The sequence below is a fragment of the Pterocles gutturalis genome, unplaced genomic scaffold (genome assembly GCF_000699245.1).
Source record: "Pterocles gutturalis isolate BGI_N339 unplaced genomic scaffold, ASM69924v1 scaffold35322, whole genome shotgun sequence".
NCBI classification, from domain to species: domain Eukaryota; kingdom Metazoa; phylum Chordata; class Aves; order Pterocliformes; family Pteroclidae; genus Pterocles; species Pterocles gutturalis.
In genome coordinates this window covers 22,828-39,006 of record NW_010109022.1, presented here as the reverse complement: position 1 = coordinate 39,006, position 16,179 = coordinate 22,828, and the positions used below count along the sequence as shown (strand labels likewise).

General features: G+C 40.0%; 1 protein-coding gene across 3 annotated transcripts in view; it reads right to left on the bottom strand.

The window, feature by feature from the left end:
* Nucleotides 1-4,256: 4,256 nt before the first annotated feature.
* The window catches only part of ERG (v-ets avian erythroblastosis virus E26 oncogene homolog), a 34,140-nt gene continuing 22,217 nt past the window's right edge, over nucleotides 4,257-16,179 (bottom strand). For 2 of the 3 annotated variants that reach the window (XM_010072840.1, XM_010072842.1), the window contains 5 exons: nucleotides 16,074-16,145; nucleotides 10,277-10,345; nucleotides 9,854-9,910; nucleotides 8,014-8,061; nucleotides 4,257-5,230 (listed from right to left, as the gene is read on the bottom strand). In XM_010072840.1, coding sequence (XP_010071142.1) covers nucleotides 4,710-5,230; nucleotides 8,014-8,061; nucleotides 9,854-9,910; nucleotides 10,277-10,345; nucleotides 16,074-16,145 — 767 coding nt within the window. In that variant the 3' untranslated portion in view covers nucleotides 4,257-4,709. The remainder of the gene's footprint in view (nucleotides 5,231-8,013; nucleotides 8,062-9,853; nucleotides 9,911-10,276; nucleotides 10,346-16,073; nucleotides 16,146-16,179) is intronic. The other variant, XM_010072841.1, reaches the window with a different exon arrangement.

Below are 16,179 nucleotides of genomic sequence, written 5' to 3'. Positions count from 1 at the left end.
GAAAAAATAATATCTTTCCTAAGAAAACACAAGGGAGCTCTGTTTTTTTCCACTAGGTATTGTTCCCACATAACTGGGTTACCTGTCACTCATGACAGGGCTTGTCTTGCTCATGGTCAGCAAGGTCCCAGCCCAGTCCAAAGCCTGGTCGCAGGCTGCTGTGAGCTGTCATGGTAGCGCCTGACCTCCTTAACGTAGGTCCCAAAGGCAGGCAGGATCTGCTGTGAAGATATCCGAAGGCTCTCTCCACTGACCAGACTGGGAACTAAGCACTTGTGTTGCACCAGTAGGCAGTTAAAATTCAGGCATGAGTTAACTGAAACGTCTGGACAGAGGAGGTGCCATTCTGACTTACCAGCGATCTAGGTAAGCAGAGACTATTCTCAGGGCCATTCCCCTGAGGTGACCAAAACTTGAGAGGATGGCACACAAGAAGATCATGGGATTATTAAGCATATAATATAAGGTAGAGTGTGTCTTTTACATTTCTTTAATACATCTGTAATTAAAAGTTTGTTTTAAAATTAGATCTTAGCTGGTGTAAGAAACAGTCTGAGCAAGAAGAGTTTGTAGAAGAAAGCCTAAATCACTGATGATTCCTGTGAGCAGTTTACAAAGCATGTGCCATCTGAGGTATCCAACATGGACTCCTCTGAATGTGGAAAGTGTGGGGAATGAAGGAGTTCAGTACAGTTGATGCTGTGCTGTCCTAACCTCTCTCCATCTTCCTTTAAGACTTACAATATAAGTGTTGCAAAATACATCCTTCAAATACATTTTTAATATACTCACTAAAACCAACCTAATGGGAAAAATCCTGATTGAGATGGTGAAATTTGAGGTTCCTAGTTTTACATTTTTAACTCTTCTCACCATCACTTCCCATCTTACTGTGACGCTTCTCAAACAGATATATATTTCTTGGTGAAAGATAAGCACACATGTACACCTCCAAACTTCAGGGAAAAAAAAAAGTTTCTACTTTCAGAGCAGTCCTCAGAGCGCTGTAATAAGGTATGAGACTTGACTGACAATTTACTTTAAAAGAAGTCCTAATTTCAACAAAGGGCCAAATTTATCAGCATGACCAACTTGTACAAATGCGGACTCATTGGGGCCATGTTGTCCACGCATCCAGGTGAACAGATGCTGAACAGATGGCATGTTCAGCTGAGGTCTTGGGGTCTGGCAGAGTCTCATGTAAGTGCCTCTCATGGTATGGATGCAGAGGTGCTCCGCTTCCCTGAGCATTTTGGGTGTACTGGGCACATTCTTTGCCATGGTCTGAACTGGAAACCAGACCCTAAAACTCTGGCCTCACTCTGGTCTTCCTGGATCCCAGTAGCAGGGCCAGACTGGGTAGCAGGCAGTGAGCAGCACAGACACTATCACAAGTCCACTGCCTGTTTGGTCTCTGACAGTGACCTGGGACACTAGGCTGGCCCTTTGTCCTCCAGCAGGAAGACCCCATGGGGTGGCTGCTGCCCCTGGGGTAGGGAGGCCCTGCAAGTAGCAGAGCCACTGGTCCCAGTGCAGCAGCAGTAGGGTCTCTCCACCTTTCACTCTCCTCTTCATCCTCAGAGCTGCACAATCCAGGTTTTCCATGGCTCCTGGAAAGCTGTGAGCTGGTCCTGGAGAAAGGTGTAGCTCCAAGATGGGTATCCTGGACTGGTTTGCCAGTGAGCTACCCATGGTCTACTGTAGGGTTTTGCTCTTCATCACGAGGGGTCTCTGTCACACCACCTGCTGTGACTCCATCCCTGTCCCAAGATCTGGACCCTTTCTTTTCATGTCAGGATGTTGTTCCCATTGCACATGATAGCAGCCAGGCAACACAATCTGGAAATCCTGCAGGCAGCTCTATGAGCACTGGGGATGCTTTGGAGGCCTCCAGGCATGTCCTTGCCAACCTAAACACAGACGGAAGTTTTATCTGGATTTTTAAGTGTTTAATTAAAAGGTGGTTCAACAATACACTTACCGTTTTTTGAGCTGGAAGTACACATGAAGTAGATAGCAAGCATCTGTAGATGTATTTCCACTGAAAGGCAAACTATTATTCTTACAGTCAACATGGAGGTGTGCCTGCCATAACTTTCTAAAATAGTGAGTGACTAACCTTTCCCAAGAGTTCAGTTTGTCTACCCTTTCTGTGAGTTTTTATTTTTGAAGAGATACACACTTACAGTACTTATTTCCTGAACGATCACAAGGTTTATGGTGCCACTGCTCAGGTCTCAAACATTAGTAACATAAACCTGTGCTTATAAACTGCCACCAAGACACCCATAGTATGGAGTTTGTCAAGTAGACTCCCATTGCACAGCACCAATTAATGCTCCATGAAACAGATATGGAAAATAAATGCCACAAAACCTGAAACCATACCCATTTTATCTGAAAAAGAGACAGAAGAACAGCAAAAAAAGAGGGACTCAGATGGAGGTCTGAGCTGTCTGTGGTCTCTGCAGTAATCACTGCCGGCTGTGGAGAGCCACTCATAAATGTCAGTGCTGATTTTCCAGACCAGTTCTTTGGCTGGTGTTGCAAAAAAATGGAGTCATGCCATTAGGCACCAGATGTAGTTTTGGGGCCCAGGGTACAGTGTGGGAAGCCTCTAAATCTAGAAGAGAAAGGAAAGATCCTGCCCTTTGTAAACAGCCAGGATGGACTGCAATGACAAATTAACAGGCTACCATATGTGCCATTCTAAAGTGAGGAATAATGGAATTTATTCATTATTTGCTTTATTTACTAATAATGATACAGTATGCATTAGTAGCAAGGGGGCATGGTAATTCAACATATGATTCAGTATGAAAACACATCTCAGGCTGAGTTGATGCTGCATAATCTGATGGCAACAAAAGATAATTTCTGGGAATCAGTATTCTTCCTCAGAGGCCTCCTTTAGACTTCATTTTCAATCCTGGACATGAAGTTGTTAAAGAATTGGGCACCACTGCAATCTCTGGGCAAAAGAAGCTCAGGACAAGAATGGCAAGGCACTGTAAAAGAAGGGCTGCAAGGATTTCAGCAGAACTGTCTGGAAAAGAAGATATACAGCACCTGTCCACTTTGAACCTACGCTAAGTAGTGCTATAGTCCTATCTTTTCATGATTGCCAGATTTCACAAAACAAAATTTCAAAACAAAATGCCTAGCATATTTTAACACAGTAAGTAGGAGATCTGATAGGCGTGTCAGGCACTAAAAATGCAAATGTAAATGCAAACTACAGTGTCAGTCTGAATTGCCATGCTAGGCCAAGCTTATTTTATTACATACATTCTGCATTCTAAGTACTAATATGTTCATAATGTAAACATTAGCATACAGAGTTAAAATTCAAGGCCACAATATTTTTGATTGTCCCTTTTTTGTGTCTTTGGTTGGCCGAGATCAACTCGTAGTGTATAAATGCATAAGTTATATAATAATTATATAAAAAGGAAAAAATAACATTGACTTGTATACTTCATTCTGACAAACGCACAGCGTTCGCGACTCGATAAAGAAAAACTGGCGCCCGCCTAACAAAAATACTTAGATGATTTCTGATTTTGGCAGTCAGGGGTTGTCTCTCGCTTTAACCAACAGAAAACAAACTCCCTTAATAATGATGAGGTTTTAACCGGTAACTTTTAAATACCAAACACAATTCCAGTTTTACTTTTTTTTTTTTAAAAAAAAAGAGATGCATATTTTGATTTCTGAATTATTTTGCTTTTCCCTTTTTTCACTTTTTTTTCCACTACAAAATCAAGTCTGTTCCTCCTGTAATACTGGGAATGGTACGATACTGAGCAACATGTTTCACAAGTCCAAACAAGTGTTTCTTCATAGTCCCAATGCTACTAAGTGTTCAGTCTTTTCAGTCTCTACTGCTAAAAAAGTTTCTTTTCTCCCATTCTCACCGCCTTTGTCCTCCTCTTGCTCCTTTCTGCTTCCTCTGTCAGGTGCAGGCCTCTGATCTACAATCATACACTTGCCCTTCAGCACATTCTCATTTCCAATGTTTGGCTCAGGGTTCCTGTAACACTGTCAAGGAATCTTGAAGTTTGGGTTGTCTTCACAGTTTGAGTAGCTGATAACACTCTGATGAATGGAACGCATATGATTTTAACTAAAACAATGCTGTTATATTCCAAACCAGCTTCCACATTAAACCAGTCTCTTTTGTTGATGTGTTTCTATATTTTAAATACAGGTAGGTTTTTTCCTTTTTTTTTTTTTTTTTTTTTACCTTCTTCCCTCCTCTTTTGTAATGATTCATGTACTGGATGTTATGTCACTATAGACTTATCCTTATATTGCTGTAGTATAGTCCCAGTTTTGCACTAGCAAGATATCAAACTTTACACATAAGCTTATCAACTTTTTAAGACCACTAGCTTTCGCAGGTTTTCCTTATCATTTCATGCTTTTACCTCCAATAGTCTATTGTTGTTTGGTCCACAGAGTAGATGCCCATATACATTACATTTCAGAATCTTAATACTTCTTGAATACCTCCTTTAAATCCCTACTACAAAGAGTCTTTTTGACATATATTTTCAAATGTTTTGTTTCCCAGCCAAACCTTCACTTGTCTCTTTAGGCACTTTTAATTTATGTACTCCAATAGAGTTCACTGCAATTAATCAGGGACTTTATCCCAGTGAGAAATGTCTTTCTTTGATTTTTCTGGTGTTTCTTTTTTTCCCCACTTAGTAGTAGGTGCCAAGATGAGAAGGCATATGAGCAGCTGGCAGCCTGGTACTGGGGTAGATACCTCCAGTCGGTGAATTCCAGTACGGATTAGGGGCAGCAAAAAAGCTGGACGATGTTACGGGCAAAGTGGGGGGGTGGGGAGCTACAAAGTTCATCTTCTGAGGGTGTGCATGATAGGAACTCATGTAGGGGAGGTCTGATGGGTATTTGTACATGGACGACTCTGGGGGGTGAGGCTGGAGAGCCTGAGCGATTCCGTGGAAATCGAATTTGTAGGCGTAGCGCTTACCATGAACCTTAGTCATAATATTTTTATCATAGTAGTAGCGAAGTGCACGGCTGAGTTTGTCATAATTCATGTTAGGTTTGCTTTTCCGCTCCCCCCAGCGCCGAGCCACTTCGTCGGGATCGGTCATCTTGAACTCCCCATTGGTGCCCTCCCAGGTGATGCAGTTGGAGTTGGAGCTGTCCGAGAGGAGCTCCAGCAGGAACTGCCACAGCTGTATCTGCCCACTCCCTGTGGTGGGAAACGAAATAGAAATGTCAGGACTAGTGACTAATAATGTTAAGACATCAATCCATCCAGGCTCTCACATAGGGCCCTATTAGGAAATGTCGCAATGTCGGTTCCTACTTCTTATTCTTAACCAGTCCCCTTTTTCTCAGCCCCGTCTCACGAAATCCTAAAGAGCAGAGATAATGGTTATGTGTCATGTTTTCCCTCATCTGAGTGGCAGAATGCCATTACATGGAGATTTAACAGTTACCCAATGTCATTCAGTGTAGACAATTGATGGGGAAATAGTACAGCGCTCATTTAGGAAACTAATCTCTAAAGTTCAGGACAAACAGCTTTCACTTGCGTAACATTTTGCTTGTTCTCACAGCATTATGTTGCAACTACTGCTCTCTGCTATGGAATAAGCCTACACAAAATGGAGAAGTTTAGAGAAAGCTGGGCTCGTGCCAAACCGTATCATCCATTTGCAGCATTTGGGGAAATGCAGAACGGAAACTCACTAGCTTGCTGTTGCACTGCATACAACCATAGGGTGAAACATTTGCAAGAACAGTGAAAAGGTCCATAAAATACATTCTTGTCATTGTTCTGTGTCAAATGACTTTAAATGATTATGGAAGTTTAGACTTAAAAGGTTGTTTTTTTCTCCCTCTGCCAATTTCATCTTAAGAAGAAAATAATTAGTCTGCTGTCAACTTTGCTGGAGTGTGTTGCCCAGAGTTATAGGAACAAAATGTGACCATTTTAGGCAATTGAAAGTAGATTTCAAAGGGCCTTGCCACTGATACTCATGTTAAAAGCTTAGCATTTCTCAATAAAGGAGCACTGAAATGATGAAAAATACAGCTGAGGCAGCTCGCAAGGCAATCATTTCACAAGCACAATGTCAGCGGAATTTGCTAACCAGCTCGTATGTGCTAACTTCTAAGTACATCTCTGACCAGGAATCGGTTTGGTTTCTTTTTTTTTTTTTTTTCCAAACCAGAATAAACAAGCTTTTCTTTAGAAAGCTTACAGTAGCGAATTACAGTATCAAGCTAGAGTAGCATCTGAAATCCATTAGCAGTTTACACTTCAGTGCAACTGAAACTTATATTTGCTTAAATGATATTTATCCAAACTGGCCTTAATGAATTTCTTCTGTTCCATTTACATGCATTAAGTAAACAAACAAACAAAAAATTCATGGTATGAGCAAAGCATGCAAGTTTTCATACACGAAACATAACAAGAGGATTAGCCTTTGAAAATCAATAAACAGTTCAGCACTGGACAAAACACAAATTTTTGAATAAGCAATCCAACATATGTTCTAACATAAACACTTGCCTTCCAAATGTAATACATAGTCCTATGAAAATAAATGGTTGCTGTCAATTTCTTTTTCATGAGAGAGTAATTCCACCAATTTATAAACACACAAAACATGTTAAAGCACAGGAATTATGGTGGGTAGGATCTCCATATCCAATTGTTAAAAAAGTATCCGAATCCAGATCATGTTAGCGTCATCCACAGTAACGAAGGCTACCAAGTGGACACTTGACAAAATTGTAAAAGTCGGGGTTTAGGAACAAATTAAAGGGAGGTAGGGTCCCACTTCCAGTTAAGATCAGTGTCACCTGGAAACCCACCGCCTTACGCCATTTGAAAAATCCTATTTCTTAATACTTGCTTAATTGCTTTCCTTTGCCATGCAAAACTGTTTAGAAAGTAAGCTAATCTGGAACTGTGCTTGATGTTTCTTGGGATAAAGTGAAAGGAAATGGATCAGAATTTCCGCAATTTCATGCTTGAAGAGCCATAATTCTTTCTAAGAAGAAACATTGTTACTGGGGGTTGAGGAGACCTGCAATATGGAACCAGGAACACTCTGTCCTGTGGCTGTTAAAGCAATGGAAATAGGAAGTGGCAAGTACAACATCAATCCATCGTGGCAGATTATGATGTTGATTATGGTGGTGTACAGCCATAGTGCGTCCTACAGACTCAGAGCAGCTACAGTGAAATCTGCACAGTTCACAATTAGTGTTATTAACTCATGAGGAAGGTTCATCTTTAGCTAAAATATGCTACAAGCCCCTGTCCACAATGTGACCCCGTTGCCTTCTTCTTAAAGTGGGAGAACATTTTTGAAGTGTGTAAGCCAGTTATTCTTTGGAAATAGACTATGCTTTCCTGTTTTTTTCCCTAGATATTTTTGTTGGTTTGGGTTATTCATCCGAAAATTTTGAATTTGTCAAGGTCAGTATGGCATTGTATTGTGGATTAACAGAATATGGGACATGTATGGCACAGATAAGTAAGAGACTCATGCCCTTCTGGAGGCCAGATGCGATACCTTACAGCACTTAAAAAATACCGATGTTTAGGCAACTGAAGTGAACTCCTATTGACATGAGGAGTTCCAATACCTCTAATGAGGTATTTGACTGACTGAACGTAACCATCTACTCTAGGATGATTTGAATAGCTCTCTATGGAGAGCTATATTAACTACGTCTTCAATGCATATCATGGGAAAAAAAGACACCTAGCTCATATGTAGACACCTGCATTAAGATACATGAGTTTATGAGTCTTAGTTTGTGACCTCAGTCCCACCCTCGTGTAATTTAGAAACCTAATCTGTCAACAGATTGGGTATCATCAACTCCCACTGGGTCATACTGCAGAGCGGTAACATCAGTTACACCACCTTCCAGGTCTGGCCTTGAAGCTGAAGTGGGGACACTAGCAGTGAAGAGAAATCCTCCTAAATCAGCAAAATCCCTTCTCACCTGGATTTGCAAGTCGGCTGCTTGTCGGTCCAAGGATCTGATATGGATCTACAAAATTGTGAAAGAAAGATTTTAAATCATGTAACAATTATGTCAAATAATTTAGCTGTTATTTTTTAACCTTGTAAGGGGTAGTGTATACTACCTGATGGGACAGCAGGTCCAACACTGGGGGAAGTGATTCCTTTCTCTGCATCACAGTATTTCCATGTTTTCCAGTAAAACAGTGTGCAAGTGAACAATTGCAAGGATACACATCTGCCTTTTGTACTGTATTAGCGTACACAAGCATATATTCAGACACACTGCAAATTTGGCCCAGAAGTATTCTGATTCCTACTTAAAGTACTCATACATGTACTATCAACCCTTGCAGCGTGCCAGGGCCCAGAGGCACAGACAGGTAAGGGGGTGAGAGTCCCCTCCACAAAGGACATTGGCCTCTCTTCTTGTGAGGACACATTTGTTTTCCCCATGCCATTGCTAACTCTTTCAGTGTCAAGAGAGCCTCCAGAATAGGGCTGAGAGTGCATGGCTGAACCCAGGCAATGTGGCTGGGTCTATTCTTTGTCACTGGAGCCCAGTGAGGGATCCCCTGTATTAGCCTTGCAGTCAGGGTTTTCAGAAGAGCCTGTGTCAGCCACACAACGCCTGTAGCATCTCAATGTTTTCCTCAAGGGATTCCCTCCAGAAATGAAAACTTCCTTCGGCCTGAATTGAAGTACAAGAGGAAAAAGCGAAGGCTGTGACGGAAGTACAAAAGCCAAATAGGCACAGCCCAGATCCCCTTGCTGAATGACCCTGTCGCTGCCTCAGCTCTGGACAGCTGCTCTCAAACGGCCGCCACTTTTACAGCCAAGAAGATAACCAGGTTACATTCCTTATACATTTAAATAATCTGTGCAGCTCACACACAGCCATTAAACAGTCCTAAGGACTTACATAAATCACCAGTTTATTTCTTGAAAGATTCTCATGGTTGGAAGGCCAGATTAGATAAAATGCTATTTGGGCAAAAAGCAGTATAAGACTTCCCAGGCAGCATGCATCTGAGTTAATGAGACATAGTTATGTGCACAGTCTTATTTAGCTAAAACAAAAACCAGAATAATGATTTGAAATCCACGTGATAATAACAGGCTCAGAATCTTCTGAACTAAGAATATCCTCCGATTTTCTTTTATTTCCTACTTCTACACTTTTGCTGGTAACAAAAGCCATGACTGACTCAAAATCTCTGTAGCACCTTCTAAGCTACCTGTCCAAGACCATCTAATTCACTATAAGAGATTAGGTCCTACCTCATGGATTAGCTGCTTTGAAAACACAAAATGCACCCATTTTGCAAAACCACCAGTCTACAAACCAATAAACTTCTACTTTCTCCTCAGTTTCCCAGTAGACTGAGAATCCTTATTTTCCTGTCTAATTGCAGGAGCCCAATTCAAATAGGTTTCTGTATGCTGTAACCCATTTTCATCTCTTTGCTCGTGCACATTTTCCGCCTGCTAGCTAGTACATGGTCTTTGACATCCTTACCTTCCACCTTTGTACCTAAACTGTACATGTGTACTTGTTTAACAGCTTTTTCACTCTGCAAGGTCATCACTGCCACTAAACATTACCAAAATTTTCAGTGGCCATGGGAGCCTTCATCTTGGGTACAGCTGTAGAGACAACTCATACACATCTGGGGATTTACTGGTCTGGTAGAGATCTCAGTAGTGGTCTAAATCAGATGTTGCAATTTGCTTCTGGTTGGTAGGTGAGAGCTGTCCTTCTCATCGTTTTCAACAAACTCTATCACACCCAGGAACAATTCAAACAAAATGACACCCACCTAACTGAGGACGCTGGTCTTCTGTTTTGGGAACCGTTGAGGATGATGGCTGAGTAGCTGAAAATGGAAAAACCCATGTAGTTATTTTTTCAGTTTGGAAGTTGGTCACCAAACCTGCGATAGATCACAGGACTGGGAGTCCTGCTGCTCACCAGTCAATGATGGTCACAATAGGATTTAGCTTTATAAGACTATGTGGTCATGGACTTGATGAAGCCTGAATTCAAGGAAGGATGTGATTGCCCCAGTGACTCCACCCACTACTGCATATGCACAGTCAACAGGCTTTCCAGCCAAAGCACAGGTAAAAATCATCCAAGGAAGAATGCTGAGGTAGCTCCTATCAGTTCAGTTCAGAGTCTATCCAGGTTGCACCCGATGTTCATTAGGCCCCCAGGCTAGACATATGCAAATAGTTTTTACCTTTTGACTGAGGACTGGGGTGGGTGTGACTCGTCCATGCTGATCTCCTCACTTGCTCATAAGGCAAATCTGTAAAGGAAAAATACACCGATTCATGCAGATATGGCATGAAGGGTTTATGTCCATAAGGGTCACATTTCTAGGGGACCCACTGGATAGGAAAAATTACTGAAATAGGAAGGATAATCCTTGTTAAAACAGTTACCATCTTTATTTTCTCTAAAAATAACAGTACCATATTACTTTCTGCATTGCTCTTTAGCATTGTCTGTTCTTGTTAGATGTCTGAATTGCACTGAAATAGCTGGTACAAACACTTTTCTATAGAGTCCACCATTTCCAAAGGCTCAGAGTACTCCCTTTAGTCTCCTTTCTCAGCCCAGGACACCAAGGAATGACACACATGGCCCAAAATGGACAGTTTATGCTACAGTCTTGGAGGAAAAGTCCCCCAAGAGGTCAGAACTCAGACTAAGTATAAACTGTGTACTGTTCCTTCCCAATCTCAGCAGGTAGCATTATTTTAAGAAGATGGACTTTAGTTGATCTAATGTGCCATTCTTAGTCTGTTCCTGCCATCCCTTGAGATTGACCAAACTTTATAGCTTGAGTTTCTGCTGCCTGGTCATGGGAAGAGATATGTGAGACAACAAAGTTTTGGTTTTGTCTGTTGGAGATTCCTCTGAACCACTATTGCACGTTTGCATTTGCACTGTCTCCCATTGCCATCACACACTTTATTATGCTTTTCCTGTGATATCACTTCTCATGTGTGCAAGAGCTCTCTTCCTCAGATACATCCTCTGGTTTCACTCTCATAATTCAAAACCCAAACTTTTGGGATAATTTATTGCTGCACTGTGCCAATCTCACTTGTTTCTTTTCTACTAGTAGTTTCAAATTATTAATAATTCTTTTTCCTTCACTTTCCCTTCCATACCCCAGTATCCTCACAAATGTTTAGAAACATAACATGTGAAAACAGTGAACATGCTTAAATGTTACACATACATACGTACACATATGATATTTCTTCCAAAAAGTGGATAGCTTTTTTTCCTGCTTTATCTATTTAAATATTGTTTTCTGCTTCTTGGGACAAGCTCCTTAACTTTACATATCTAAATTTGTATTTGCCTTTTCTTTCACTTATTCATTACTTCTGTTTCATTGAAATGCTTTACAATATAAAAATGAAGAAACTAAAATGTAAAAGCTTTCTTCATAAAGTATATGTAGTAAATTCAAATGTTTGGTTTACCCTTTGAAATCGTTTGCAGTTGCCCGTGCTTTTCTACAGCCGGCTTTAACACATTAGCTAAAATTGCTGCCAAAATCAGAGACTTATGGAGCCTTCCCAGGATCTCAGGAAGGCAGCAATACCCACCTGGTAGAACTAAGCTGGTGCAGATGATCTGCATCTTAACAGTGCTTGTGCTTTATTTTAGAAATGATGTTTGGAAATGAAACCAGTTAAGTAGTAAAGAAACAGTCACAGACTGGCTCTGTGCAAAACAGATGCATCTCTGCCCATTTCCAAACACTGTGAGCAGAAGTATCAAATGGAAAGAAAGTGTAATGTGAAATTCACAACCAGGTTACCCTTAATTTTTTTAGTCTGTTTGGCTTGAGGAGCAGACTGGCACTACCAGCACTGTCGTCCCCTGGAATCTTACACTTCAAAAACTTTGATTTTGTTGAAATATGCAATTTATCTTTGTATTACATTTGAATAACTAGTGCCTTTTTATACCTGACTTCTTGAGAACTATCCCACAGTCTTGTCCTTCAGAAACTCAGAGAAAGTAATGTGAATAGCACAAGTGCTCATCTCTGAGCAGAATACTGGTGTGCAAGTGAATCATTGCAATATGCAGATGTCCTGACCAGGTTCAGATCAACACCACTGTTATTTGTTGTAGTTAGAGACATGTCATGGTCTGAGGACTTTATCATCTGTCAAAAAAATTCAGAAGGACTCTGGTCATGTTTCCAGGGGTTTCCAAGTTCTGTCTGTACAGTGGGGGCCAGGGCTCAGCTGTGGGCTGCTTGCATGTATCTTGTACAGTCCTGCCTTGCCTGGCCAGTCCTCTACCTCCACGGCAGCCTTGCAGGGGAGACTCTGGTGACATAAGGAACCTATTTTTTTCCCCTAGTTCTTCCATTCCCTGCCCAGAAAGACTACAGACAAATAGGGTAAAAAGATTACATAGAAGGTATGTGCTTGTCATTAGGTTAGTCATCCCACAATCTCTCCTCTCCTCTCCTCTCCTCTCCTCTCCCTCTATTTGTGGGTTTCCAAATTATGAGACACCTGTACACTAAGAGGGCTGTGCGATGTTGTGTGCTTATATTTGGTGGCACTTGCGGCCTTAAAATATATTTGGTACAAATTTAGTACTGTGAGAAAAATGTTTTGCCTTTTAACTCAACACATCAAAAGATGGTTTTCTGACAACGCCCTCTCCATTAAAAGAAAAATCCAGTTATCAGCCTTTCTTGAAATAGCGCAAAATTCCAACTTCATTCTTAGTTCAGTATTGTGCCTTGATAAACATGTTGCTATCCTAGATAAGCAGATCTGTTCTTATTCATGAGATATTAGTACAACATGTCCTTATCTTGGACAGATCTTTGATGGGAATGCTCCTGTTTGATGAGACATGTAGACAAATATCAGGTCTTCCTGAGCTCCTGATAGCTTCATTGTATTACTTTCAGCTTGGTGAAACCTCATGTTCTGTTGTAAAGGTGACTGAAGAAATATGCCTTTGTTATTGCTGTTCATTACAAGCCCTGCTCATTTCCTATTTTCTATTGTAGTGCCTTAACAATGGCAATGCTTAATTACTTTCTCCAGAATTGCACCCCAGGATTAGGCTAATTCCCATTTAACATTATTTACTCCCCCCCCTCATTTTTGACCTTTTTCTTGTCATCAAGTGATTGTCCCGAGGGTCTGCTATTGCTTTCACATGAAGGGCGCTTTGTTATGGAAAAGCTTCTTTGCAGTCTGGTTGAAATGTGACATTTAACTAAACAAAATAGTTTATTGAGAGAAAACTGAATTTCTGCAAAATTTTTTTTTTCTTTCTGAATTAAAATTCTGACTTTAAAGATGTTTGTCAACTTTCAATTTAAAAATATAAAATAATACATTCAAAATCATGTGATAGTTTGTTGTAGGAAATGTTTAGTTAAGATACATGAATTTACACAGAAGAATAGAGACACCCTGTATCCAAACTACAACTCCCACAAGGAACTGTGTCAACACAGGAAGATGCTTTTAATGTTGATATAAAGCATTTTGGTTTTTAAGTCTCATTGTAAATGTGATTTGGATAAAAATGCCAAAATGAAGGACTTCACCGTGTCTGCTATGTGGTTTTTTTAGAACTTTTTACTTCAGAGAAAACTAGTATTTTATCTTTCCATCACAAGTCAGGATGAAACAAAGATCGAAATAATATAATTTCTCATGGGATAAAAATCTTTCACAACAGATTCAGTCTAGCCTTTGCCTGAAATCCTCTCAATTGGCATGGTTATTTCCTGCAAAACACCCAGGTTCCTCTGGTCTTATGTTACATGTTCATTTTCATCGGAAACTACTGAGAGCTTCGGGCATCCAGTTTTACATTGCATAATTGGTAATTGTTTCTATACCTATGCTTTGTCTTTTCATCCATATTCATGTCCAGATTCCTCCATGCCGTTCAAAGCTCTTGGGTCCTACTATAACCTGTGACCATGAGGGCCACAGTCTGCTTTAATGTTTCATGAAAATGTCCAATTTTTTTTGGAATATCCTTTTCTTCAAATACTGAGACTAAGCAGGTACACTGTGACACTCTTTATTTTGATAATTATATCATGTTTCCTCATCCCCAGACCCTGATTTAAACAATTTCAAGCTTTTATATCTTTCAACACGCTCAAAAGATTTTCCGTATTCCCATGGCTTCCTCTACGTGTCTTCTAAGTCTTCAAATAGCCCTTTTGATAAGGGATGATTCACAGAGCTTTCCATAGAAGGCCACACTGCTGATTTATTTAACGGCACAGTCAGATTCCCCATATGACCATCCACTGTGTTTCTTTGTTTGCTTACTTTTTTTCACTTTGGCCAACAACTAGAGCAGTGGCTTTCATTGTGCCATAGACAAAGATGCCTATGCTAAGTTCTTCTTTTATGAGTGAAGAGGGTTAATTTGTAATCAGTAAGATATGCAAATAATTTGTCTCTTATACTGCATTTATCAACTTGTATTTTCAGCTGTTAACGTATTGACTTTTGCTGATCTCTAATAAGGCTCTGGGCACCTGTACAGGAAACCTTTGGAGGAATCTCTGGTTTTAAGCAATGACAAAATCATATGTCATCTCTAAGTTTTATATCAAATTTTATTGTGTCCTTTTTCCAATTATTAACAACTATAGATCATGGCAGAGAACACTAAAGCACCCATGACTTAAGATGCCCATTATTTAGTCTTCTTAACAGGTTCATTAGCCAGTTCTTGATCTGTTAAAATATTTTGTTTCTTATGATATGCTGATTTAACTTTCATTGTAAATAGTGGTGGGGCACTTTGGTAAATGTCTTATGAAAGTCAAATGCCAAATGTATACATTGGATCAGTGGTTTCCTTTCTATTCACTACAGCATTGCTATACACAAACAAATCTATGAGGAGAATTTGTTTTCCTAGAAACTGAGGAGGGTGGATTTGATCATGTAATGGTCTGGTAGCTGTTGCCCTAACTATCTGTCTTTTTTAATTATAAATTAACAAATCTGCAGACATGCATATATCCATGTATACAAGGGTATATAAAACAGTTATTTGTGTATACTCTCCTGGATTATACCCTGGAGCACTGATAAAAGATAGATAAAATATTTGCAATCCAAAAACCCCCTCTGTTTTTAACGAGAGAATGTATCTCTTCACGAGCTCTGTCAATTCAAGTGTATGTCCCTTCAGAACACTTGGATGTATGCCTCTGGCTCGGTAATGGATTTCCTTTAAATTTAGGATTCTGCTGCAACAACTCTTGATGTCTTACAGTACTTTGTGCTTATTACTGGAAAAGCAAATGTCCAGATGAGGCATTTTTCCAGCGTCTTTAGTGGTGAAGGGTGATGTAAATAAAATTTTTACCTTTATAGCAATGTCCTCATCTTCTTTAGCCTTTCACAAACCAGCACACCCACAATACTTTAATGGGTTTCAAACTTTTGAGCTATAAGGACTTTCTTATGTTTTGACTTTACTTATTTAGTCTCTTAAACTCACAATCAGATGTGTGGTTTATTTGCCTCAAACATAAAAAAAAAAGAAAGCAGATTGCAAGAGAAACATGTATCCTGCACTTTTAGAGTGCTTTTTCCCAATATATGTCAAATAGCATTATAAAAAAGGGTACTCTTCTCTCATTTTACAGAGAGCTGAAGCACATTGGAAAGTGACTGTGCTGGGACGATGCAACAGAATCAGTGAATATAGCTCAGGTCTTCTGATTCTCTGGTGCTTTGAACACTAGATAGCATTGCTTCAAAGACAGAGATATGTGGAAGAAACAGACATTGAACTGCTCTATTTAATCATCTCACTCTACACAATGGTATATGCACACACACATATATAAAATATATGTATATAACATGTGTGTGTATTCAAAATATAGCCTAATATTTATGAAAAGAGAGTTGAAGGAGAAAAAGAACGAGACACTTCAAGAGACGAAATGAGTAAGATCACAGCATACAAGAAGTCGTCATTGTTCATACCTGGCCTGGTTGTAATTCTTTGTGTTGCTTCTGGATAAACTGATGTATTTGGAAAAATAAAAGTGGCACCTCCTAAAGAGAAAGAAGAAGACATAACACCTAAAGA